The 26954-nt window shown below is 48.3% G+C and overlaps 1 protein-coding gene across 2 annotated transcripts; it reads right to left on the bottom strand.

Annotated features, from left to right (window-relative positions):
* Nucleotides 1-26954, bottom strand: LOC129736817 (collagen alpha-1(XIII) chain-like). 2 transcript variants are annotated; one of them, XR_008733901.1, is made up of 4 exons: nt 26508-26954; nt 26001-26315; nt 18505-18574; nt 1-252 (listed from the first exon to the last, which is right to left on the bottom strand). XR_008733901.1 is itself a non-coding variant. In XM_055720872.1 (3 exons), exons 1-3 carry the CDS (start codon nt 26301-26303, stop codon nt 182-184), a joined length of 444 nt encoding a protein of 147 aa, XP_055576847.1. In that variant the 5' UTR covers nt 26304-26954; the 3' UTR covers nt 1-181. The 2 variants fall into 2 exon arrangements, 1 of the variants encoding a protein (XP_055576847.1); XM_055720872.1 differs by having other exon boundaries at nt 26001-26954.

The raw sequence follows: 26954 nt of genomic DNA on the forward strand, positions 1-26954 counted from the left end.
TTCACGGTGACTGACAGACAGAGCTAAGGCTGACATTCACAGTCAGAAGGCTCAACAACTCAAAACAACTCCACCTAAATTTAGGACAGAAGTTGCAGCAGGGACACTGATTTGGTTGATCTGACAATTGCCCATGACTGATGTTGGTGCTGAGGTCTCTGTCCTACTTGGTATGCCAAGTCTAAACAACAAAATGGTTTCTGATCAGAGAGTTCCTCTTCGAGGGCAAGGTCAGACTCAGATCCAGGATTCCTAATTTATGCCAGAGTGGGAGAAAAAAAAAAAAAAGGTTTCTGAGTCTGGCTTGGATGACAATAAAGTTCTGTGAGAGAACTGTTTTGGAGAGATTTTGTTTCAGAGTGAGCACCCTGTCACAAGGTCAATGCTTATAGCTTGCCAATACACGGACTTTATTTCCATTAGCAACACTATAGACCCTTATTCACCCGCCTACCCGTCTGCTGCGCAGGTTTGGGGCACTTGTGGATTGCATGAACCAAACTGTTTAGCTAACACTAAAAGGAAAATATAAAGGCAAGCAAACCCTGAGCCATCTCTGTCCTTCCAGACCGAACGCGACCAGACAGCAGCACAGCCTCTAATGGTATTGCAATACTGCCGAGAGAAAACAGCTTTTGTTTGCTCCAGAAGCTACATCCGCAGAGCAGAGTAAATCAGCGATGCTGGCAGCTCTGGGCCCATCAGGCCACGCACCCCACACAGATCAAAGGCAGGAGGCATATTGGAGGCCCATCTTTGTTATATGCCCTCTATAAAATTAATGGTATGGGAAGGGGGGTTGCGCAGTCTTATGTAAACACACATCAGTGAGCTGCAGGAACAGAGTCTTGGCTGCAATAAGTCAATCAGTAGAGACCATCCAGGGACTGCGCTTCAAATGCTGGGGCTGTCTGTGTGACTCAGGAGAAAGCAAAGCCCTCAGATATAGTAAATTCTAAAAGCAACATCATCTTGCATGGGCTGGAGGGGAGGAAAGATGTCCCAAGAACAGTGGGGAGGGAGGAGGTGCTGCTGCATAAACTGTTGTAAAAGCACTAGGGATTTTACAAAGTGAAATAATGCTTCAGCAAAGTGGATTTGTCATGTTCTGTCACAGTGATTAATGAGAAGGCCTAGCAGAGCTTCTAAAGAGGCTGTCTTTAATATAACAAGAAGTAACTTAACGCACATTAGAGGAAAGAGTGGGCAAAGGAGGGACGGGATCCTCAAGCCTCTGCTCTCAACCGCTCTAACCACTGATGGCTGGGCTAAGCCAGCCTCTCCCAGGCAGCACCAGCTATGCCACGTGTGCAGCACACCTGGCTTGGCCCTGGTCAGGGATCTGGCAGAGCGGCCCTGGCCTGGTCAGGGATGCTGGCAAACCTGCAAACCAAGGGAGCAAACTTACAAGTTGATGAGGCTGCACAGGACCCTTCATGAAAGCAACGTGAACTGCAGCAGAGCCACCACATGCAACACCACTGTGTGTTGCCCCCCATGCTCCCCAGCTCCTGCAGTCCCTGCCAAATTGGGGCAGCTGTGTAGAAAGAGGCCTGATTGCCCCTGCGTAGGCCAGGTCTTGATGATAGTGAACTTCAAAGAGCTCCACAAACAACCAAGAGCCAACAACCTGGACAGCCACAAGTGTAAATCACACCTATGGGGGTTCCTCCTCTTCCATGTTTACAACAGGCTCCTTTGGGGTGAGACAGAGGTGGTGCTGCTTAGATGAGCTACATCCTCTTTCAATAAACAGTAAGGGACAGCAGAGCAGGGATCAAGGCTACCATGAACATTTCTAAGCCCATTTTGTAGCTAAGCCCAGCCAGCAGACAGACCCAGAGCTCCCAGATCACCAAATTCCCCAACCTAGCACAGAACAGTAGTCTACACTTATAAGTAGAACCTCCAGATCTGGTGTGTTTTGAACCTGATCTTGCCAGGACCAGAGCAATACTGGTGCTGGTGTGCAGGCTCCAGCACAACGATCTGCCCATGACAAGCAGCTCAGGAAGCATCTCTCCATGCTGGCCTCTCTCTGAAAGGCACTGGAGGGCTGTAAGCAACTGCGATTGCTGTTTATCCAGCTGTGGGGCTTGTTGAGCAGTGGGGGGTGGGAGGAGGGGATAGAGCAAACGTGTCAGCAGTGGATGAGTGGGAGGAAGCAGTGGCCTCCTGCAAAGAAGAGACCTCCAGAGCACCTTTGAAAATGAACATTGAGAAAACAAAGAATTCTTCTGGGGGTACCCGGGGTCCCTCCAAACATATGGCCTCTGGCAATTAGCACCATCTGCACTGTCCCTTCTCAGCTGCACTGGCTTTTATGCAGATAGAAACTTCCCTTAAAGACGCTTTGCCTTCCCTGTAGCCCAAGTGAGAAAATGAGCAGCCATGGTCTGCAGACAGGATGAGTCCAACTTATTGCACATACAGAGGGGCCACACCTGTGAGGAACAACAGGGCTATGCCACAGAGCCTTCTGCTCACTTGTCCTTCCCCGTGGCCCATTCAACCACTAACTAAAGCAGAACTACAATGACCCCTTTTCCGTCACCCACACAAAGAGATAAAAAGCCATCCTCCACACTGTAGCCTCTTTGGGCTCAGAAGAGGGGATGCTTAGTTTTGTAAGTGGGTCATATTTATAATAATCTGGAAAGTTCCATGTCCCAGAATATGAGATCTTAAAAGTGGGACAGTATTAAAGCGGGTCAGTGTGGTGTGAGATCTTCTGCTGATGGCAGAGATATCCTCCAGCTTCGGAGACAGCAATGCTTTCTGGACTGATAGGATCATTGAAACAATCTCATCCATTTAAGGGCATTTCCTGATGTCTGGAAAAGTATCCGTTCTCAAAAGGCTTTCAAATGCTGTTGCTTAATTTTTTTCCCCTCTATCTTTTTAGATTCAGGCTGTCCAGTGTCTGCAATGTGGTTGTCTTGCAGCCTTCTCTAAAAGCTCACATATGAGGGATTATTTTTCTGCTCTATAGCATACACAAGATGAGAATGACAGAGAGAGAAAATAAAGACATTATTGTTGCTTACTTGGGTCATCCTCACTACAAACTCCAGCAGAAGGGGAGATATAAACATGTAATTGATCCATGTGAGGAAATCCAGCCATTTCACAGACCCAGAAGGCAGCCTTAGCGAGTTAGAGAGATACAGTTACTTCCTGACATTCAGGACTATGTTAATTGATAACAAGATACCTATGTCCAGGCAATTAGTTATGAAATGCTGATTAAAATGTCAGCAGCCAGAGCACGACCTTACCCAGGGTGGCAGTGATCCCCTCGTTCATGGCTCCACGGGCCTTCAGTGCAGCATGACCCCATTTTAGAGCAGGCAGACCCCAGCTAGGTGCATGGAGCCCAGATGCTGAGTTTGGCCTTTTTTAAAGACTGGCCATGCTGCAGTTTTCATGCAACAGATCCAGGGTACTCACAGTCTCTTAGAGACATCTTCCCTACCTTCATCAGGGAACAAATGATATGGGAGGAGGTGGAAGGAGCATTGACTCAGATAGCTGCAAATGAAAAGGCAAAAATTCCCTGTGCCTTGTCATAATTCAATATTATTAGTTGTAGGGAAAATTAAAGACAGCACGTATCTCCAAAACAACAAGAAAAATTTTAAACAACAGTGATTACCCAAAATACACCCTCCAGAAATTTTGCTTCAGGTTTTGCCAGCAACAGCAGACAATATAAGTGCATAATTCCCTCTGGAGAGCATGAGTCCCTTGCAAAGGTCAGGCCCCTCTGTCCCCAAAACATCTCCCTTCCCAGCTACACCCTTGCAGAGCGGCAAGAGGTTCTCCAAAGGATCGCAGAAATGTTGGACAGCAAAAAGGCTATCAGGGTTTCACTGCCAAAAAATGTGACCAACGCTAAGCTGAGGCACCAGGTTATGCCAGTCACTCAGGCTTGCCTCTGAAATCAAACCCATGACATCACCGAGACTCGGCAGTTAATATCAGCAGCTGTTGAGGATAAAAGTCACTGCTCAGGCACTCTGAGCATCCTGGTACACCACCACCAACAACACTAGCCTCTGCCAAGGAGACGGCCTCAAGCACAGCACTGAGAGAAGTCCATGGGAAGCCATGCCCAAAGCGAACAACAAGGTGGAGCCTCTTAGAAAGAATAACATCAATAAGCAGCAGTCTCAAAAATAAAAGAGAGGGCCTGATAGTGGAGTTAAGTCACAGACTCTAACTGCATCTCCAAGCATCTGCTTGTTTCAAGAAACATCTATAAGGATGACAGGAGCCAGTCGGCCTCCAGAGCCAGAGGAATCTGATGAGGAAAATCTGGGCCATTGGCATAATCCCAGTGAGCCCGTTAGGCCAATTAAAGTGCTCAAAGATGAGAGTTCAACAATAGACAAACAGAAATAATCTCACAAACATTTGGGAGAGCCCCTTGTGGAAACAAAGGGCAGGAAAGGGCCAAAAGCAGATGGCTCACACGGTGCTGGCTGCACCCGGGATGAATACAGCACCTCCGGCACTGCTGGGGGAGAGACGGTGGGATGGCCAACACGGGGCAGAACAATGCTCATTTCAGGCAGGCATCCATGGGTCAACAAGCTCTTTCCAAGCAGCAAACAATTGCATTTGTCCCTGCCATGCTGAAGCACTTAGCACCACAGAAAGCAGAGAAAACAGGGCTGGGAAGGGCCCCTGGGGTCAGCTCGCCCAGTGGGTTTTCACGCTTCGGATCTGGAGGCCCCCTCAGGGTTTTCCAGTAGCGGTATGGACCCCTGGACAGTAAATTGAAACCCGATGGTGGCAGGCTCACTCCGCTCCTCCACCTTCTGCCAAAAAGCCAGCGTGCCCCCAGGCTCATGCAAACCGCCAGCAGAAAACCGCTGCTCTTGACTATCCCCTTTCTCTTCCCCTTCTGCCTCCCCTGAGCAAACCGAACAGAGATTAAAGGATTCCTGGGGAATGCGCGGGACAGAAAATTGAGGAGGGAACCTCTTCAAAGCAACCAAAGGAGGAAAAATCTCTACCTAGCCCATTTGGCCAAATATTTCTCTAACCTGTTGCTGTCCTCTGGGGATGGAGACATCGCACTTTTCCCTACTAATCCAGTCCAAGCGATACCCATGCCCTGACTTATAAGGCCATATTTATTATCTTTCTTAGAGACTACCCAAAATTTCCAGTGTTGTTGTTTAAATCAGTCAATGACCTCTGATGCACAGCAATCCCAAAGAACAGCTTTTTATATATCTTTCCTTTTTGCGGTTACCTTTTATGTGTTTGAAGTCTGCTGTCCTGTTCCCCACAGTCTTGTCTTGTCTTTAGACTAAACAAAACCTCAGTCTTTCCGCAGAGGCCATGTTTTCTGGACCTCTAGTCATTCTTGTTGCTCCCCCTCAGCGGTCCGTTTGCCTCTTGAAGTGTAATTCTCAAATAGCAACCTGCTGAACGCCTTGCCACGTGAGTCAATGGCAGACAACCTGGTGAAGGCAGAAGGCATGGTGTCTGTTTACCTTATCCACAGGGTCTTAATCACAGAGTGAAACTGAGTTCCTCTCTGTCACCTCCTCTGCCTTGCCCTTATCTTCTGAAACATCACTTGTCCTCTATGAGCTCTCAAAGGCTCGGAGATTTCTTGCAGCATTTCTCTAAGAAGCCAGTGTCCTCACTGCCTGGTGTGACTGGCTGTCATGCTCCAATGAGAAGGAAGGTCTCCTCCTCACTCGCAATGAACTACAGCATTTTCTTGGTGTCCTTGATAGTCCCACCTCCCCCTAAGCTTTCAGATTTTCATCTTGCATACCCATTCACTTTCAATCCTTCCAGCTTTACTTTTCTTCTGCCTTGAATTTCACCTTGCTGTGGAGTTTATAATTTTCTTTAGTTGATCACTTCCTATAACTCCTTTGCACTGGGAGAGTTTCAGCTCATGCCTTTAACAGAGATTCCCTGCCAGACTGCCAAGTCTCATCGACTTCTTCCCTAGCTCTTGCTCTCCAGGTGCACCACCCCACTAATTCTCCAGCTCCTTCTGTGTTTTTGAAGTCCACCTCAAACACTTGGAATTTCCACAAGCACCTCACAACTCTTAGTCTGAAGACATACATGCCAAAGCAAAAAGCTACCACTCCAATAAAATCCTACTTTTGGCAGAGTAGATGTTTGAGAGCCTTTCTGCAGCTCCCACCCTACATCCTCTAACATCCTATTCCACAGCAGGAGTATGGATGGCAGTGTCTGAAAGCTCTGGAGATCCAAACCGGTTTGAAAACTGCAGCTGGTTATGCAGGAGAAGTCTGACATTCCTCCATTAAGGAGCTGACCGCTTCTTCAGCACTCAGTCAGGCCCTGCACAAGTCCTATTCCTCACAGAGCTGCAGAATTAGGAAGGAAATACAGAGGAAAACTAGCCAAAGTAAATCATGGCTGGGTAAAGCAAAAAAAAAAAAAAAAAAAATAAATAAATATCCATGGCACTTTTACTTCCTGCAGAAAATTTCAATCTCTCATAATGTGGTTGTTTGGGAAAGGCAGAATGTTGGAACTTACTATAGCTAATAATAATTTAAATAAATTCTCTAATTATGCACTTAAAATGCAAATGATACTTTTTACTCACTTGTCAAATGGCATAGATTTATTTTCCGCCTGTTTCATTTTTGCACTTACCAGCTGATTCTAATATCTAGCGCACTGCTATTCCCCCCCCAAGTTCTTGTTATTCTTCCCTCTTTTCCATCTGCTAACTCTTTTCTTCTTCCTTCCTTCTTCCAAAATACTTTGCAACTTTTATAACAGCAAATTCTGTCACCTACCCGGGGAAGAACAAAAGACCATTGTGTTCAATTTATCTTTTAATAGACTCCTTCCTCAAATACCTCACAGACTGCCAGTACTGTCTTCCAGACCCTGTCTCACACCCTTTTGAGTTATGAAAATGTTTGGGAGGGTCTTTCCTTTAACCAAGACATTTTTCCACCCAAGTTGATTGATAGCTCCCAGTTACCACTAATTACGCTATCAGCAGTTGGACATAAGCCTAGCCACAGTGCTCTTCCTCCAGAGGCCGGCAATGCATCCCTGTCGCTCATTATCCTCTTCTTCAAGGATGGAACAAACTGACTAATTAAAGACAACATAAATTCTTCCTTCAGGCTCTTTCCTGATTTGCTAACTTGTTTCCAAACAGAGCATGTGGAGGAGAGCAGGGCTGATGCTACTCCATTCAAAAGGAAAAAATGCAGTGGGGTTTCTGAGTCCAAGTGGGTTTGCTCAGCATGTCTTATTGTGCAGGAAGAGGAGAACATTCGTTCATCCAAATCTAGCTGATGCTTTCTTAGCACATCTCGAATGCTGAGAGGTTTGCTTAGCTTGGCTACCCCTGTGCAGGGCTGTGCCTGGTAGGAGCAAGGCTGGGGCATGGACATATGGAGACAAACCATATTGGCTAACAGGGATAAAAGGATTCATGGCTTTCCTTACCTAGAGTGAACTGAGCATGCAGATCCCTTCCATGTCACCTCCAGTGCCGAAACCAGATGCTTTGCACAGCACACGCTATAGAAAAAGCCATCAAACTGGAAAGGCAAAAAATAACCCCAAACAACTCCTGCCTCCCTATTGAGCATGGTCTGGAAAGCACCTGTATTCTCTCATCTTCTCACTGCAGCAAATTTGACTCAATAAGTTTACCAAACTCTGTCGGGATCTCCATCTTGTTTGAGACAAAGATTTTTTTTCTTATTTAGGCATGCAGGTTGTTATTTTTTAAGGTAGTGAGAGATCCCATTATAACCTCAAGAAGAAGAGAGCACATCAAAGATGGAAAAGAGGTATTTGCCCCTGCTCCTGGAGCAGAGTAAAAATAAATTGGAGGAAAGCCAACAAAGTTTAGAAACTACTCTGAAGCTCTTCCTCCCAGTCACACGGAAAGGCCCTGAGGGCATGTGGGGAAAAGGGAGGGAAACTTCTCCAAGTACATGGGGCGCATTGTGAACATGCACTGCAAGGTCGCATGCCTAGCAAAAAGTGTTGGGACTGCTCAGTCACTGCTAAAGAGCCCCAAGTCCTACCGAAACAGCAAGCCTTCACTGTTCTAAGGAAAAAAGAGCGAAGAGGAGTAATGAGGGCCAAATTCTGCAGCAGTTTGCTGCATGGCAAAGGCACATGGAAAAACCCATGTGGAGGAGGCAGCAATGGCTGAACGCATGCCAAACCACATAGGGCTGAGGACAGTGCATGCCCCGCACCAGCCCTCGATCCAAGAGTTTTGTGTTTGTAGCCACTTCCCATCACTGTCCCAAGAAAATCCAGGACCGTTGCCCATTAAAAGTCAAATAAATGCAATAGCAGAGCATAGGGATCTATCCAGGATGGCTTTGAATTTCAGGGAAACAAATGTTCACAATCACACCCAATAACCACCAACTCCTCCTGTTTTGCCAGAAAAAAATAACCATTTGCTACAAGCACACAGGTCATCCATAAGCAAAAGACCATCACACACATGAATTAGGGGTTAACTAAGAAATATGAGGTTACATCTTTCAGAAAGACATACTTCCTTCCCCTCTCCTTTCCTTCTGTTTTTAAGCCCGTGTTAAATCACATTGCACAGGGAATGCCGAACAGCCTTGCAATACCACAGCTTTTCCCTGGGTTTCGGACAGGTCAGGGCCAGCCACATAGCTTCCTCGTGAGCAGAGGGCTGAGACACAACTCCCTCACTGTGGCCAGGACTGGGCCACAGACCCATAAGCTCCATGGAGTGCTTTTGAGTTTTCAACCCCTCTTTTACCTGTGTTGCACTTGTATATAGTCGGTTTTAAGGGAGAATTAATCTGTAGGCAATGACTACTGTTTTGGGAGACATAACTATTCCTTCTTTGCTGCCAAAATCACTCTAATAAGGAGCTAATATTTAAAAACTAAATAAAAAGGCAGGGAGAATCCCAGCCATTGTGTGCTTCAGCTCTGTTAGCAATGAGGCCAACGCACAACTCCTAGCAGCTGCTGTTGCCTCCAGCAACATCTCCTCCCTTGGACAGCAACGACTGATGATAGAGGAGGAGGAGGAGGACGACAAGAAAAGAGCAGCCATTGGGATCTGGCCATGTCTGCCCAGCACCATATCCTGGTACCAGGTTCAGTCTCAGGAAGACCCCTTCCCAAAAGCAAAGCGCAGCCCACAGTCCTACCTGCTACCAGTCGAGCCACACAGCAAGGGGAGCCTGGTGTGGATGGGATCACTGGGTGGTCCCTAGCATAGTGCACACACTGCCCGGAGCAATATCAAATCATAATAAACAAGTCCCTTGCACAAAGTTCTGTCAGTTCAGATTCCAGTTCAGTTGATATAATCTTCATCCTCTCTTTGAAAGAAAGGAAAAAAAGAAAAGAAAAAAGAAAAAACCAGACATCCTAAGGGAGAAGACTGAGGCAAGCAATGGACTGATACTGCCCGTGTGTGTCTCAGACCCCCTGGTGTGGGGAAAATGTGCTGTTAATCAGCTGCCCCCCTGGGGAATATGCTGATTTAATTACCTCCTGCTTGCACAGTCCGGCTGCAATGCTGCTCCCACAAAACATTGCATAGGGAAGAAACAGATACTGAGTGTCAGAAGCCAGGCTGGAACAGGATGGGTGAGCAGAGCAGGAATCACCCCAGCTCTGTTTTGGGGAGCAATGGGGTGTATTGGTCCAGGGAGACTGTGTGAATGGGCTGCCTCTCAAACCCATACGTTAAAGAAGTAGATAGCATCAAAAGGCATATCACCACCCCACCAGTATCACAGGCAATGCAGAGGGGATGGATGCACCAAAGAGTCACCTTTCCCCTATCTGAAACACGACCTTATTTGGGGGGAAACACAGCAAAGAGATGCAATGGGCAACAAGGGGGTTTCCATATAGGAACAGGGAAGCACAGCCAGATGAAATGAAGGGGAGATGCCCAGTTAGCAGGTGTCAAGCCACAGCCCCTGCTCCCCACCGGCTGCATGGCAGAGACCCTGCACATGAGCATATCTCTCTAACCCTCCAATTGTCACACCCCTGGCATTTTGCAACATTAATCTGGGATATGTTGGAGCATTGCTACAATACAGGCAAATATTTTCCAGGGTTTATGTTTCACAGTGCTTATGAATGTCAGAGGCAGTGCACAGAGGGGCAGAGACCCGGTCCAGCTTCTGGAAGGGAAGAGTTGTGCCGAGTGCACCCACTCACAGAGCAACTCACTAGACAGTTTCTCTGCAGTGGCTTCAGCACGAGATGTGGGTTTCTGCTCTCCCACCTAGGGGACATCCAGGATGTTTAATAATTAATGGCTGTATACTTGCCTGCGAAGGCCAGCGCAAAAAGCGTCGCTGCGTCTTTAACGGCTGCCAGCGATGGGAAACTCATTGGAGTGTGTGTTCGGAGGGGAAGAAGGTTAAGATGATTAACTGGTGCTAACAAGTTTAGGATGTGGAAGAAGTATTTTCTTGGACGTCCATCAAAGAGAGGATTGAATGTTCCCTGGCGGGGGAGGCAGGGGGGCGGGCGGTATGTGTTTAACAGATGAGGTTTCTGCCTCCCAAAGCCTGCCCAGCCCCGCATGATGCAACCTCTCTCTTTTAAACGCTGCATTTCCCTCTGTACCATCAGCCATACCTGTGGCCCCAGCCTGGCACTGAGGCTGAAAGGCAATCAGGGGGAAGGAAAGCTGCCCCTCCACCCTTCCTGTCGATCTGTGCCCTGGGACACCCTTTGGGCACTGGCAGAATAGCCTGGGCCTCGGTCCTCACAGGGCGAAGGCGCAGGCAGATGCCCAGAAGAGCCAAGAGGGAATCGGGTATCACCCGCACCGAAACCCAATGCGCCAGAGAGAGGGGCACCTCCTGGGCCTCTGCAGCCCCACTGTAAAACCCCACTCCCTGCCTCACCACAGGGACACCAAACAGAGCCATCCCTACAGCTGGCCGGGCCAGCAGCCTGCTTTTTACCTCCCCATTGCTCTCAAGTGCATGGTGGCAGCTAACATTAGTGCCAGAGCAAAGTCCCCTTGCAAACAGCTTTGGAGTGAGCCACTTGGCGCCTGCAACATCTCCCTTGGCTTGTCCTGGGTATTTTTGGTGCTCTTCGCCGGCTGGCGGGCGCCCACGCTTTGCGCAAGGGGCTTGGACGCTGCCAGGCACCATGCCCCGCCGTCGAGCCTGGCGGCCAGTGCGACTCGCCCTCATTCCTCCGGCCGCCGCAAAGCTGCCAGGATGGGCAGCACACGCGAGACCCACATCACGGGGCCCGGACGTGCGTCAGCAGCTGACGCAAACCAGCCCGGCCATGCGCACACAGCCCAGGCCTGGGAAAAATCCTCCACCCCGGTAGTGCGCTCGCACTGAATCAAAGCCGTCGCCATACAGTAGCAGCGCAATGTGCTCTTTGGGTTTCCCCAGCCAGCTGGGATGTTTTTGCCTTGCTTTGTCAAGGCACTGATTTATGCCCATATGTACCATATACATTGTAAGCACAGGCACGCAATGGTATAAACACTTCTACCAAACATCTGTATACAAACCCATCAAATATGCAGAAGCTCCCTGCTGCAGCCCTCGACACGTGTCCCGGGTGCCCCACAGGCAACCTGTCGGCCCCTGGTCTGCATGCAGGGTGCCATTCACCACTCGACCTGTTATTCAGATGCGGCCTGGCAGGGACAGTAAAGGTCACAGTGGGACCTTTACTGATATAAATCGGCACAGCCACAATGCTTTTCTCCTGCGCTGATCTGTGCTTCAGGCTGGAGCCTGCCACAGCAGGTATTTGCTCCTGTGCAGTGTTGTGCATCCATTCCTCCCTCCAAAATGTCTTTCCCACACATTTAATCCTTGACGTCTTTCTCTGCACCATAACCTTGTCTGGGGAAAAGGTTAGTTTACCCCTGGTTTTGGATGGAGGATGGCTGTATCGAACAGCCAAGGCTTATCCAGGGCTGGGATATAACCTCTGAGGCACAATATGCAAGCACCATTAAAGTTTATGCACACCTGGACACAAACGTTCACCTGTTTGCACCTTTGGGGAGAACTCAGCCTCCAGAAAAAAGACCTGAAGCCATTCTGAGCCTGAGAGAATTTCCTTCCACCTTCCAGCCAGTTTAAAATAAGAAAGCACATAAAAGGACAAAGAGAGGAGTCCTGGGGCATGTAGGACACAGGCCTGAACATGGCAAGAGGCATTATACAAACAAGCAGACGAATGTAAACAAACAGACCACCCTCTTGCAGAGCACTTGTGCCCATCATTGTGCCTCAGCACCTTCCCTTTTTAATGCATTGACTGTTTCTAACCGTATTTTGGATCAAGGGGGAAAGACAGAGGTTTTGGCCTTTCTAACTCTATCAGCATGGTGGCACCATAAAGATATGCGCTATCTCCCCAGCCATTTTGCAGCCCTGGCAGCGCTCACAGCTATAATAATGCTTTAAGCTAGCTCTCCTAGTCTGCACCGTCACAACAACAGCAGGTTCACTAAAATCAATTAAATACTCCTTTCATAAGGTCAGTTTAAATCCTAAATGCAGACTAAGCCGGATGAGTTGATGCTTAGAGGTATAAGGTGCATTCTTGCTCCCTCTTACAATCTCTCAGCCACGGATGTGGCCAACTCCAGGTGACAAAAGCCAAGGCAGGGGTGACTTCTCAAGCCACTCCGGGCAGTTGTGTAAGAGCACAGCTGCCTACGTGTTTGGAGAAAGAGAGTTAAGTGACCAAACAAATTGTTTGTTTGTTTTTTTCCTGAATCGTTCATCCCCATCTATTCATAACTACTCACAGAATCCGTGGAATTCGTTGTGTGGTTTGCATCTTCAAAACAAATGAAACAACAGTATGTCTAAACCAAACAAACCCCAACCCAAAATACAGTCAGCAGGCTAAAGGCGCATGAGCAGCCTTCGAGGCTGAAGTGTGTGTATACTCTGGAGGGCTCCAAAAATGTGGATGGGAGGAACATGCTTAAATTTCAGGGAATAACAGAATTCCCAAGGAGATTTCTTATAAAGGCGGGAAAAAAGAAGTATTTAAGCAATGATTATGCTGCAATTTTTCTTCCAGATGTGCCATGCCATTGGGATGTTGTGCCAGAAAATTGCATTTTCTGACATGGCAACATGCTGCTCTGGCTGCGGTGGTGCTGGATGCCTGTCTGCGGCAGCCCAGGCACTGCTCCCTCCTGAGCTCAGCTCTCTGGCCAGCCTGGCCACAAGGGTTTTGCCAGTGCATTCAAGGGAAAAAAACAATTCAGAAAGCTCAAAGATTTTGGCAAGGAGTGGCTGCTGGAGCCAAATGTCCTTTTTTCCCAATTTTTTGGTTAGAGGTTGTCAAAAAGCTGGTTTTAGACAATTCTAAAGGAGAAAATACCTTTTGCATAGTCAGCATAGAAAACCATGCTGACTTACTGTTCTGAAAAGAGGTCAACCGCAAAACTGTAGCATTTCGACTAGTTCAATACACCTCCTGACAGGAGGGCCACAGGGACAGGTGTTATGTTGCACACTCCCACATCACATTCCACGTGACTCTGAGCCGGGGTGAGGGCCACCGACATGGCTCATGGTTGCTGATGTTTAAATAGCCAGGGTGACCTTTCCACACCCTCACCCCATGCCACATATCCCAAACACCTCTACCTCTCAGGGGTCACTAGTCTAGGTGTTCAGACTTTTATCTCACAGGAGCCCTCAGGTCTGTCCGAACAGCCCCAGCAAGCTGAAGGAGGATCACATTAAAAATGACAGCAAAAAAACAGAAAAGCCATGAAAACAACCTGGCAAGAGGCAGAGCACTCTGGCCATGGTGCAGGGCAGGGGGGAGCAGGCAGTACTCAGGCACTGACTCCCTTTTTGGCTCACCTCCCCAGAGGCGTTTGGGGAGGAGGTGAGAATCCTGAGGGAGAAATGGATGCAGTATCTTGCCCTGGTGCTGCAGGCTGAGGGTCAGCCTGAACTGCCCAGGGGTCTCCCCATCCTGCAGCCATCCCTGCCACCCCCCCCTCCACCAGTCCAGGTCTTGCCCTTCCCAGTGTTTCCTGCCTCTGCTGGCTGCCTGGGGGGCCAGGCAGGGGTTGGGACGTGGGAAATCCTGCCGCCTCCTGCCAGCTGGCCCTGCTGGCTCTGGGTGACACATCCTGGGTGGGAGCCAAAGCCCTGCTGCAGACCCGTGTCATTTCTTGCTTGTCTCCTCCAGCAGCCGCCGCTGTGCCAAGAGGTCCTACCGGCACGGGAGGGCTGTACCCAAGGGGGTGAGCAGGATGCCTGGGCTGAGTGCACACACCATGTGGCCCACAGCCCCAGGGTGCAACTGGGGCCACCACTGCACCTTTGCTCTCGCAGGTCACCCTGCAAGAAGTGAAACAGCAGCACCACTTTCAAGTTGCAGCCGCTCCTGATGATGTTTCTATAAGGTGAACTGGAGCTGAAGAGAGTGGCCAAGCAGCTTTCCCTGCAACCTGGGCTGAGGCAGACAGGGAACATGGGTGAGGGTTTGTTTGAGAAGTGTCCAGAGGACATTCCCTTGCAAAGCCTCAAAGACATTCCTGATAGTTCCTGGGCAATGCCAAAATCCTTGCAGCTGCCCCACACCAGCCTCCAAGCCCCTGTAATGGCAGAAAGCAACTTGGTTTGTGGCAGGGATGTGCAACCTCCCTCTGACCTCCAGTCCCAGACCCCGAGAGCCTACTGGGCCAGCGCTGTCTCCTCCTGTGGCCCAGGTCTCTCCTCTGCCCCCAGCTGCTGCCACAAGGAGGGATGGAAAAGCCATTCGGCATCCCTCCGAGCCACTTCCCTGCTTGCACGGCTGACCGCCTCCAGTGCTGTGGGCTCCCAACCTGCCCAAGGAGAAACCAGACCAAAACAAGCATTGCGGAGGCAGAGGGAAAGGGGCCAGCCTTTTTTTTTTTTTTTTTTAGGGGATATTGAAGATTGGAGCAGAGAGCCAGCAGAGTGAAAAACAGCCACATGGGGACTGTGAAAATAGGAGCTGAAGGGAGGAAGATGGGAAAGGTCTAATAAAGTCAGTCACAGTATATAAAATACACAAGTGCCCACCTCCTCCAGGAAGGTTGTAGGAGGGGTTTTTGGTAGTAATCCCTGGTTGTTTGAGACTGTTCAGGCAGGCAGGGTATGGATCTACAACTGGGTCTGGATTAGACCAAGAAAGCTTAGGTTTTCATCCTGTCAACCTGAAACACAATTCTTTCTCCTCACAGCATTTTGGTATTACGTGGCAGAAATCAAAGGAGGTCAGTTGGCCATGAAAGGATCCTCCAGCCTCAGGTAGCTCTCTCCCGAGCTCTCAGCCACATCCAGACCCCATATGGAAAAAAAGCATTTCCCACATCTGAGCAAAAGTCATAGAGGGAGGCTTGCTCCTAGAATTCAGACCCACAGTCCCACCAGCATCTGCTCAGCCCCAGAAAAATTCCTCAAGTCTCATCCTAGCATATAATGACCTCAGATCAAAACCTGTGCTGAGCATCCCATCTCCACTTGGCCACAGTGTGGCACGGGGTCTGGGAGTGGTGAATAGCTGGGTACAGTCATTGCTGCCACTGAGGCTTCAAGGCTCTTTCCCAACCTGTACCAAGTTATCCCAGATCCTGGCAGACAGTGGGGATGGAATCACGCAGATTGTCTCTTGAAGGGAACTGAGACACTGCTGGAGAAGCCCACTGTGACCTCTGAACTCAAAAAGCACAATGCCAAGGAATGACATCTCACTCACAGGTAGTCACACCCGGTCCCAGACCAAGTGATCTGAAGTAGCAGCTTCCCAGCCGAAGGAAACTTGTATTTCCTTATCGCTCGCTATAAATACAGCTGCACTGTTTTCCTGACTGTGTTATTTCTATGGTCATTATCACATGCACTCAGATAGCCACAGCACAATCACACACTTCACAGTCTTCTTGCTCCCCTATTCCCGGCTTTTCCAAACCATTTACGTTAACACCCCACCATGACCTGAAGCTCTTCTATGGCAATGGGTGACACTGCCTGGGACCTTCACATCCGTGCTGAACAGGCCAGTAAATGAACTTGTCTTCCTTTTTCCCCTTCTTTGCCATGCAGGGTCCTGGCTCAGAGTTAGGGATGTACTCAAATGTCACTTCTGGTAAACATTTATTTTTGTTGAGGAACATGATGTGTTTATAGGCTGTGGAGTGGGCCAGCGAGAAGCAACGGGCATGCGCCAAGTCTTGCAACATCTTGATACTTCTCAGTGCTTCTGAATACCTTGGTCTCCCACAAGGGTCATGTCTGGTCCTTAGGGCATTTTAAACACAAGGGAAAAAATGCATTGGGGAAAAGTATTCCCAAGGTCTCGGGCATGTTTAAACAGCACGACAGTGCTTTCAGGTGGCCTGCATTGCATCAGCCTGGAGACAAAAGGGAAACACCCCCAGAGCAAAGGGTCTGAGATGAGACAACAGCTGGCTGAATGTGCCTTCATTTCAGCACTGCCCAAAGCTAACCAAGACTTCACCTGCCACATCAGCTTTGGACCATAGCTTCATTTCCCTCAATGGATTAGCCAGCAGGGTACAGGACATTTTTACAAACAATTTCTGTGTCCATAGGATATTTGATGGAGACAGGCAAGTTTGACTGGTAAAAAGGAAGCCTGAGCCTTTACGAGACATTTATTATTATTGTTTCTCTGTATCAAAGTTGTCCTTCAGGAATACCATGATCTTAACAGAATGAATGGATGCCTAAGCGTTATGAGAAATCAGCACTTACTGCTGCCAAGACTTCACAAGGGATGTGAGTATCTGTAACCAAGTACTATGATCTTGATGCTGAAATACTCAGGTGATTCATCTATCACACATGTGGCATAGGAGGTCACATTCAGATGACGTCAAAATTCAGTGAATATCTTTTTTCTGTGCTCTGTATTCTAGTTCTGAGTTTCCTTCTCCAAGCTGGCTCAGAAACACCAGGAGAATAATCATTCCTGTAGTTTTACAGCATTTATATGTCAAGTCTAGGAAGGAACTTGAAAATGGAGTACTGCTATGGTTTGTGTTCCCACTGAAGAGAAAAGGTTGAAACTTAAAACCAGTTGAACTCAGTTTTGATCTGATCACTGGAGAAGAGATACTTAGAACACATTTCACTTGTAATGATTTTTAAATTTAAACCAAAGTAGTTCCTGTTGTTTCTTACTGGGACTAAAAGGAAAGCCCAACAGTCCTGATGTGGACTAGTCAAATCAGGCATTTTCCAGTGTTCTACAATCTGGATCATGGATTTTATCTCTTTTCCCGCACAAACCTGTATAGCTTTACCTCTTGCTTTTATGAGCTGCTACCCTACAAATCCATTTTAGTCTGACAAGAAACTCTCCCTCCTATGTCTGTACACAGGTCTAAATACACTGATTTTGAAACATTACCTACAGCAAAGACAGCCCCCTTCATCATTTCATCCACCGTTATCCTACTGTTGACCATACTAAAATACACTTTGATACGCATGCCACCAGACGCTGTCAAAAAGCTCACATTGGGCACCAAAAAAAACAAAAGGAGAAACCACAGAAAATGGAGATGCTGCTTTCAGATGCTCATCCAGACACAATTTTCCCTGCCTCTTTCTTTTCAAGATAAGCTTCAGCTACTCAGTTTGGATACACACATTGAAACTCCCAAAACTTCGACTTTGGATATGAGTGGTAGCTGGCACTTCTCTGTTTTTTTCTACACAGTCAGATGCATCAAAAGACTGTAAGGAAGGCTGAATGATTCATAGTAACGGAATGAAATGCCATTCACAAATGTTTTTTCCATAGCAATTTGTCACTTATTGTATTGAAACCACTTCTGAAGATGTGTCTGAAAGAGCCTTTTGATATTAGCATGATTTAAAACATAATGCAATTAAACAATCCCATAATATTTCTGTATGTTATATGAGCGGGACCTCAAGTGACCACTTCATTCAACCCCCTGATAAATGGCTACTTTAACAGAAGGATGGCTATTATTCTGCAAGATACCTCAAATAGTTGTTTAACACCAAGGAATTCAAATCTTCCCACCCCAGAGGCATTTTGGCACACCAAAATTTAGCAGCTCAGCTCTGGTCTTGGGTCTAGCCTAAATGTCTCAACCCTTCTCAAATCAGCCAAGAAACATGCACCTCCCAAGAGCCGTTCTGCTCACTTCAAAATTGATGTCTAAAATTAATGAGAACATTTGCCCTCTAGATGTCTCTTTCTCTTTTTATTGACCACCTGGATGTCTATCACTTTTCCTATCATTTCTGCCATATGCAGAGTTACTATTTACATACATACCCAACATGTTACACACATGTCCACAACACTGATTTCCTATACCTCAAGCACATTGTTACACAAGTATGCATAACTTTGCATTCGCATACCACATGACATTAAAAAAGCTTTCAACAAGATGTAGACAAAAAAGGCCCTTCCAAAGTGCTAGCCATCCCAGATGCCTACCTGCTGGGCAGTTGCATCGCTGGTGTGTGTCTCGAACTTCTCTATGTCTTGGCAAGTGGAACTTTAATTTCTGTCAGGGGAGGAAAAAAGAGCAGAAGTATTCATTAATACCATTGAAACCAAAGCCTCAAATTCTTGGAAAAGGGGGACTGGGGGTGCTGCCCAAGTAGAGATGAGAGAGACAGAGCAGAACAGTTTGGGAATTAAGAAAGGCATTAAAGATCATAGTCTTTAACTAGAAATGTGGGGGTTGATTGGAAGCAGGCTGAGGGAGTTTCGTAATGGCCTCCAAATGTGGTCCTCCTGACAGGCATTACAAAATCAAGAGCCAGCAGTGGCGAATAAAGAGGTGACTGTGTCCTCATGAGAAAGCCATGTTTTCAGAAGACCCACTCAGCAGATGAAAAAACAGAGATCTGAAGCAGGTACACTTCTCCTCTGTGGCACACACTTATGCTCATGGAGACACCTGGACAGACAGAATAGTCCCACTGAAAAACTGTGGCTGAAGGTGGCCTGATTAAACAGCAATGGCATTTCCTGAAATCTTCAGAGGCTGTGAATTTTTCTTCAAGCATAGAACAAGACAAAACCTATCAAGAGCTTCAACAAGGTGGAATCACGTCAAAATTTGCATTTCCAATGAGTTTTTGGATACAGTGCCAGCATGTAAGTCTCCTGCTCTCTGGCTCCATCTGTGAATCTCTTAAAGGGGCAACAGTCCACCTGAGGCCACCACATCTTCCCTCACTGGAAACATTATTAAAATTGACCCAAGTCCTGAGCAAAATGTGCTTTAGGGACAGCATCCACACCACCACTCATAGACTTTATTAAAAGAACTGATTTAGTGAAGAAAATGCAAATCAATCCAAATAAGTTATTCATTAATGCCTGTGAACCGCACTGGGTTAATGATTTGAGATTATTTGAGAAGACTGACTGCCAGGATGCCTGTACTAAGGAGTCACTCCCTCTTCCATTCTAACCCTCAAGCCCAACTGTTCATCCCAGTTGCACCTTATTATTGTCCAATCTACTTCACAACTGAGGCCAAAATTTCAAAAGAAATAGCCTGATGTTGGGCTCAACAGAAGCCCATGCCCAGGATCATATAGAAATTATGTGATTTGCACAAGTAAAAAAGCACCTTCCTGCAAGAAGGTATGAGTCTGGGGAAAATTTCTCTTAGGAAAAAACTAAAGCAGCATATTTCTGCCTGGAATGAGGGAAGGCAGAACTGGCTGGAACACTTCTATTTTTCACTTTGAAATGACTGGCTTCCTTATTGCAAGTCAAAATCACTAAGGGTTGTTGTGACTGACTAGAAATTGAATATTTTCAGAGCTTTTTTTTTGCATGGTAGGCTGAAATGTTTTGATAGTGAGTTGATTTGATATCAGGGCAAGGAAAGGGTTTCACACAAGGAGAATTGCCAGTTCCCATAACAGCATTTTATCTGTATTTACCTTCTCAGTTTAAAAACACAGATATGTGAATCTTCGCATTTGGGCACTTTCCCATCTAGCTGCCACCCCCAGATGGCATGGCTTTGCCCTGCAGCACTGCCTGGCTTCAAATGCTTTGTGCTAATGGTCAAACATGGGCACAAACCAGACAGTGGAGCCTTTATTTGGATACTCACACTGGTATGTAGACATACGCGTTCCCATTTCCATCTCCACATGTGCCAACCAAAATGTCTGAACACTAGACTGCCTCATTTGGGTGGGGTTCCCATGTTTGGGAATTGGGCTTAGCACAGAGAAGGGGTGATGGTTCACACAGGCGGGAGCAGAAAGTAATTTCCTAGCCAGAGAGGGTCCGAACAGCCTGGCTGCAGTGGGGCCCTTTATAGGACAGAAATCTGCAAGGAAACGTGCAACAGACCCCTGCCCCACCAAGCGCAGAGACCTCAGGGGCCAAGGGGGAATGGCTCAGGGGGGAAGGCAGAGCTAGGGTGTGCTGCAAGAGGGTCTTGGCTGGGTTGCTCTGCCGGCACACGAGGAGAGGAGAGGAGCAGCATAACTGGACTTACTAGGGAAGTGATGACCCAGCAGGGCTTGAGCATGACTAGGAGAGGAACAGAAACGATAGCATTTCCCCATAACTATCTGCAAGGTCAGGGTAGTGGAAACACCTCAGACAACTGAAATAGCCTTCTCAGGGATGGGGGCTCCTTGGGAGGGAGGTGCAAATACTGCTGGGCAGGGCTGGGGGGTACAGCCCCAAGCACTGGTACCATGCAGCCATCAGGCACTCACTGGCATTGGGCATTTTCCCCATCCCTGGCCATCGCAGTGCTTCCCTGGAGCCCAGGAACTCTGCACATCCCTGGGGAGTGCAAAGGGCAGTGGTGCCGTGGGATTGCTCCCCTTCAGCAGGAGGCAAAACCTACTAGGAATTTAGGAGTGCCTGGAGTTCAGTTTCCTGCACAGTCTATTAAACAAACACTAACTGCAACAGAAAAAGTCCTGGCTTCTGGAGACCTCAGTTCAACTTCAGGTTGAGATGGTGAAACAAAATGAATTCCCAGCCTTTTCTGCTTCCTTCATTACCAATGTGCAAAATACCACCAACTCAAGAAGTCAGCTTTGCTCAGGAGAGCCAAAAGAAAGGGCTTTCCTCTAAAACTGGCCTTTCAAAGAGAAAACTTTAATTCCCAGGCAAAACAAAATCTTTCCGTTTTAGGGCAAGGTTGACTTCTGTAACCAAAACCAAAAGAACATGGTCTCTGGCAGTCTAGTGTTTAAGATTTCCTTTCTTGGATCTGGGGTTTGCTATTTCAACTGGGGGACACCTAGAGGATGAAACATCAGAGCAGCAACACCTACACATATGAAGGTGGCTGAAAAAGCCTTTGCCAGAACTGGGGCCACAGCTGACCAGCTCTGACCTGGGGACTGTGCAGCTCTGTGTATTTGGGGAGCCGAAACGGAAAAACCTTCTGTCTGCATGAGGGCTATGCCAGAAAAGTTGGGTTGAAACACATGCTGGAAACGGGCAATAAAGCCAGCACGGGCTTTTCCCTTGGGTTTTGTTAACTCACTGCTAGTGTGACAGGACAGGGCTGACTTGGGTGGACAGAGCAGTGAAAGCGAGACCTCTTCTGACATTAAAAGACCATGGCTGTGGCCTCCTAAACCTTGCAAGTGCCTGTCTATTTTGGATGGGCACTTGAGATTAGGTGAAAGAGAGGGCACTTCTTCAAAGGGGGCAGATTAATAGCTCTTTAGCACATGTAGTTGTTTGCAGTCACCCAGGGAGGTGAAATCATTTCCCACCACTATCTCCAGCAGCTAAAAGAAACATGTCTCAAATAGATAATCTATTACAACCATAAAGAGGATTTCAGGGGTGGGTGGTTTTGTTAACTCTTATTGTTTTATCTCCAATTTAGCTGTTTTTTCTTAAAGGGCCAGCTTCTGGAATCACAGGACCATGTGGCATAGAGCAAATGCAAACAGCGAGCCCTCCCTGATAGAGCAAAAAACCTGTAATTAACACCATCTAGGTTCAAGGACTGCAAGCAGTTGAAATGAAGTGGGACTTAGCTGCCAGAGAAACTGGAAGAAAAAAAATAGATCTCATGATTTTGGGGTGGAAAACACTAAGCTAAAGATTGAGGCAGTGGATGTTTAGAGCAATCTTGCTGACCCTGGGAAGCAGAATTGAGCAGTGTGCTTTGAGACACTGAAGAAAAAGGAGGAATAAAAAGCTTTAAGTCAGGAGGGAAAAGGAGTTTTCAGGTATCCTTCCTTTGCTTCCATAAGTAAGGAAATAGTCCCAGGTAAATGAGCCTATTGGGAAAGCAGTGAGGATCCATGCTCCCTCCCCATCCATGGCACAGTCCCTGAATCCTTTCAGCATCACTAAAGACACAAAAAATACCCTCAACACAAGCCTCTGAGAGCCTGAGCACATTCAACGCAGTGCAGAGGGACAGCTGATCTTCCCCCAGACTTTACAGGGTAACTGCTGTTTTACACATACACACACTTCTCTCTACAAGCACACAGATTCTGGGTTTTTTTCCTAGTAGCAGCACTGAATCCATCCCGCTCTCCACCCTGATGAGCTTTTGGCAAATGAAGTAGTACCAAATGTTACCTGGCACAGGGAAGGACTGTGTTTTCTTCTTTGGAAAGAAGAAAACATTTGCCTCTCCTGCAAATGCCAGTAGTGAGTTTATTTGTGCTCTTTGTATGATTTTATAGTATCCCATAAATGCAGAGGAATTCCTGCACAGAGTTAAAGTTCTCCCTGATCTACCTGGTATTGCCCTGTTCCACACAGAGGTTTTTGTGGGAAAACTCAGTCAATTTGTGTCTGGTAGAAAATTCCCATCTGGTATTCACTGACACTGTTCAGAGGTTTACACAGCAGTGAATGAAGCAGCACTGGTCAGGCTGCTTCTGGGAAAGCATCTGCCGCCCTCTCCTCGCTCATCCTGATCCGAGCTGGAAACACTGCTACAGCAAGCCATGGGCGCTCCATAACTGGGCTGCAAGACCAGGAAAACATCCCCACCAGGTGGCTTAAAATTTACATTTAGAACAAACCAACCCAGCTCCTCTCCCTGCCAGTTTGCTTTATATTTGCTTGTCTGGAAGATGGGCACCTAACAGGACTTTGGCATTTTGCACTTTTCAGTGCAATCTGCATGGCGTCCCCATGGCTGCTCACAGACCCTCGGGAACCTCTGGGCACAAATACAGCACAGTCTGGAGGCCACCGCACACTCCAGCACAGAGCAGTAAGGGGTTTGAGCATAAACTTAGAGCTCCTCTGTCAGCACTTGCAGACTTTCCTTCTTCATGTTCCTCCAGCTGATCTTCACAGCCACCAAAGCTAGAAACGTGCTCCTGTGCCCATGCCCTCACCTCCCACATCCCTCCCTGGCTTAGACCAGCTTTTTGCAAAGCCAGTTGCTCTAAAGCTTTGCTATTTTATTTTATGATGGATAACACTGAGCTGGCAGCTGTGAAACCCATTAAGGTCGGAACACCAGGAAACTCTGTGAGGATGTGGCAGTGAGAAGCAGTGAGGGTCTGAGCAGGGGGGGAATGAATATTTCACTTTCACGTCCATCATGGCAAACCCAGCCACAGCCCGTCTCCCCCCAGTCACACCAGGCACTGTCTCTTGCTTTCCTCATTTTAATTCCTACATCCTTCCTCTGCTCCTCTATCTTTCCTGGTTTTCCCTATCCTTGTCCCTCATCAGCCAGTCCAGGACACCCATCCAACTTAGCCCCACTTCAGACCTAATGAAAAGAAGGACCAGGAGATTTGGTTTTCTTTCCTAAGCAAAAGCCCATATGCCACCCCACCATCTGTCTGCCAGCAGACCCCCTCCCTGAACCTCAAGCCACTTGGCCCACACCAGTGCCTCTGGCTGTGCTGTGGAGGTCTGAAGTAGCTGATTTAGGACTTTAGCTGAAGCAGGCAGCAGAGCTGGGGACGGTCTCCTCCCCACGGGGCACAGCCCTCCTTCCCCAATGGGCAGCACACCTTCCCAGGTATAAAGGGACAGGAGACCTGGGTCAGGCATCCCTGCTCCTCCACAGGCTCCATCACCTTTTTCCAAGCTATTTTTGCAGTTGTGCCCCATTGGAGAGCTGGTAACCCCGACAGTACCTGGGAGCAAGTGCCCCTCAGGCAGTGGTTCCTGTCCCATGACTGCTCTCCACATGGACTGCAAGGGGGCTGGGACCACGTCCAGGGGCTCAGGAGGGGCTGCTTAGAGAACAGAGGTGCTGCCGGGCATGTGGGCATCACAAGAGCCTCATTTCCTTGCTAAGCCGGGCTATAAAAAGGCGGAAAGGTGCAGCGGCCAGCAGAGCCAGCAGGACACAGGGGGCCATCCGGCCCCCGGGCACTGCTCCCGGGAGGCGTCCTGTGGCACGTCTCAAATCACTTGGTAGACATAAACTGTGACTTCCCTGGAGATTCGTGCCAGCAGCAATGAAGGGACTGCTACACATTATCCCCCGCCCAGTGTTGGGGAAGGAGTCCCTGTGAAAGGGCGCAACCACAAGGCACAGGTCCAGCCACTTGCAACACTTCTACCTCCCTTAAAAGCCTTTTTTCTGTGGGGTATTGCTCCATGGACACTGTCTCCCCCTTATTCCTCATCCAAAGAGACCATTCAAAACCACATTTCTCAGCTCCTACGAGTTTGTTGACTTGAGGTTCACAGTTTTTGGCTGCAAACCCCAGCTGATCCAGGGACTGTTCCCATAAGACCCATAAACAGTAGCCAAGCCTGTCAACTGTAGGTTTAAACTCCTCACCACAGACCTTTTCTGCTCCTAGAACACAGCGGGGGTGGGGGTGGGGGATGGTTCTGGGGTGGGGGGTGTCCCCAGGTGCCAGGCAGCACTGCCCTGCGGCAGGTCCCAATAGTCACTCTGATCATCCCATTCTTTGCCTCATTTGGCAACAGCAGCACACGAGATCTTTTCAAGACACAAACAGGTTTTGGGCTAGCCCTGGGGATCTCTCCAGCCTGTCTCTAGCCAAGGCTGGAGTAAGCACAAAAAAAGAGAGATGGGTGGAAATGGCCCCAGCCCTGAATCTCAGCCTTAAGCCTCCCCTAGAGCTGTGAGAACAGGTTAGTGTGGACCTTCCTGGAGACTGTAGAGATGTGAGCCACCATCTGCTCCCTGACACATGTCAAAACCACTTCAAAGCCCTGACAAGGCAAGGAATACTGCAGGATACTCATCCTGCCCAGGGTAGGGGTACCCAGGCAGCCCTCAGTAGCATCAGCACAGCAAAGTAAAATGTCATCAACAAAAATCTGTACTTTTGTGCCCTCTTTATTGGTCTGCTGAAGCTCAGGCTTCTTCAGCAGCAGCTGTGCCCTGTCCTCAAAGGAAGAGCCCACTGTCTCCAGTGGAGTTTGGATGGGGTTCAAGCAAGCATAGCACAGCCATATGCTCTGCTCTGATGCTCTGACAGTACCAGAAACTATCCTGGCAGTGCCAGGGTATCTCGTTTTCCTCAGTCAGGAACCACGGAAGAGGTCAGGGCTGGCATGGCAGCAAATGAAGCCTATCATGACATCGGTGTGTTTGCAGTTACTTCCTCCTTCGGCCACACCAGCTGTAGCATGCCTTGCCTGTCACTCTCCTGGGGCTCAAACCCACACTGAATTCCCAGGTTTAACCTCTAGCTCTAACTCTTACAGCAGGCAATGCCACCTGTCACCAGATGGGTAGGGCTGGAGGCTCTTCCCTCCCTGCTAGGACCAGGTATGAGGTTTCTCCCTTTGCAAAGTGCCGGGGCTCAGCTACAGCATGGGCTGAGCCAGAGGGAAGCAAATGGCAGGTGGATCCAAGAGGCGGGAGGGACCTGAAGGCATGGGAAATTCAACTTAGCAGCATCACTTGTGCAGAGATACACCTTTAAGGGGGTTAAAAAACAAATAATGCAACTATGCAAGCATCCATGCGCCTAAAATCCATACACACAAAATGAAAGGATACCAACCTCATCAAGCAGTTGGTCAACTCGTCCCAAAATAGCTGTCTCCATTTGGTCTGCTGAGAGCCAGGCAGGGAGCTGTGTGGGTCTGTCTGCTTCCAAGTGGGACACCCGGGACTGCAGATCGGAGGTCCGAAAGTACAGCAGGAGGCTCAGCACCAGAGAAAGCAGGGAGACACCAGGCAGCCCTGAGCCCAGCAGGAGAGGGAGGCGGCAGCATCTCTCCCCATCGCTGGTCCTGGAGGGAGCCACGCACCCCCTGTCAAAAGCTGCCTCGCTGACGCCTTTCCAGCTCTTCTCTTCCAACATTCCCTCCCTGTCCTGAGAAACAATAAATAAATAAATAGAATAAATAAAGCCTCACTCCTACTCCAAGAAGCACAATCCAGAAGGCATAGAAAAAGAGCGTCCAAGGGGATCCCAGTGCCAGCAAATGACAAACAACAGCAATAATGACAAAAGTGAATGGGGGGGGAGGGAGGTGTCGTTAAAAAATAAAAACAAACCACACACACATAAAAGGGGTGCAGAAAAAAAGGATCCAACTGCAGCAAAGAGTGGGAGAGGAAAAAGAAAAATCTGATCAGGATATTTTTTTTTCCTCCTGTGTTTCAGTCTTTTGGTTCGCTGGTAGGTTTTTGTTTCCTTCTAAGCTGCCAATTTCAGTTCCTTCGCAAACTGGCCAGGAGCTCGCACATGAAAGTCCCCATTAGAGAGAGGTAATTCTCAGCTGCTCCGGCGACGTTGTGCTCTGGCTGATCGTGGCTCCCCTGTAACATGACACACTCCCTCCGAACTACGGGGCTGGGATGAGCGAGCTGCGCGGCTTCCCAAAGTAACCTCCTCTGCTCACCCTCTCTCTCCACCTCTGCCTTGCAGCATGATTTATTTATTTATGCAAAACACCAGGGTGGGATCAGGCAGCGGGACGCCCCTGTCCCACTCAGTCCCCAAACCACC

Source organism: Falco cherrug, chromosome 9 (genome assembly GCF_023634085.1).
Source record: "Falco cherrug isolate bFalChe1 chromosome 9, bFalChe1.pri, whole genome shotgun sequence".
Lineage (NCBI taxonomy): Eukaryota > Metazoa > Chordata > Aves > Falconiformes > Falconidae > Falco > Falco cherrug.

What these genes read in the sequence shown, in the direction of transcription:
- LOC129736817 (XM_055720872.1), bottom strand. Translation starts at nt 26,303, where the DNA reads ATGTTGGAAGAGAAGAGCTGGAAAGGCGTCAGCGAGGCAGCTTTTGAC. An exon ending in TTGACCAACTGCTTGATGAG is followed by an intron (nt 18,575 to 26,000) that starts GTTGGTATCCTT and finishes CTCCCCTGACAG; the next exon opens with AAATTAAAGTTCCACTTGCC. An exon ending in GCGATGCAACTGCCCAGCAG is followed by an intron (nt 253 to 18,504) that starts GTAGGCATCTGG and finishes GGCATAAATTAG; the next exon opens with GAATCCTGGATCTGAGTCTG.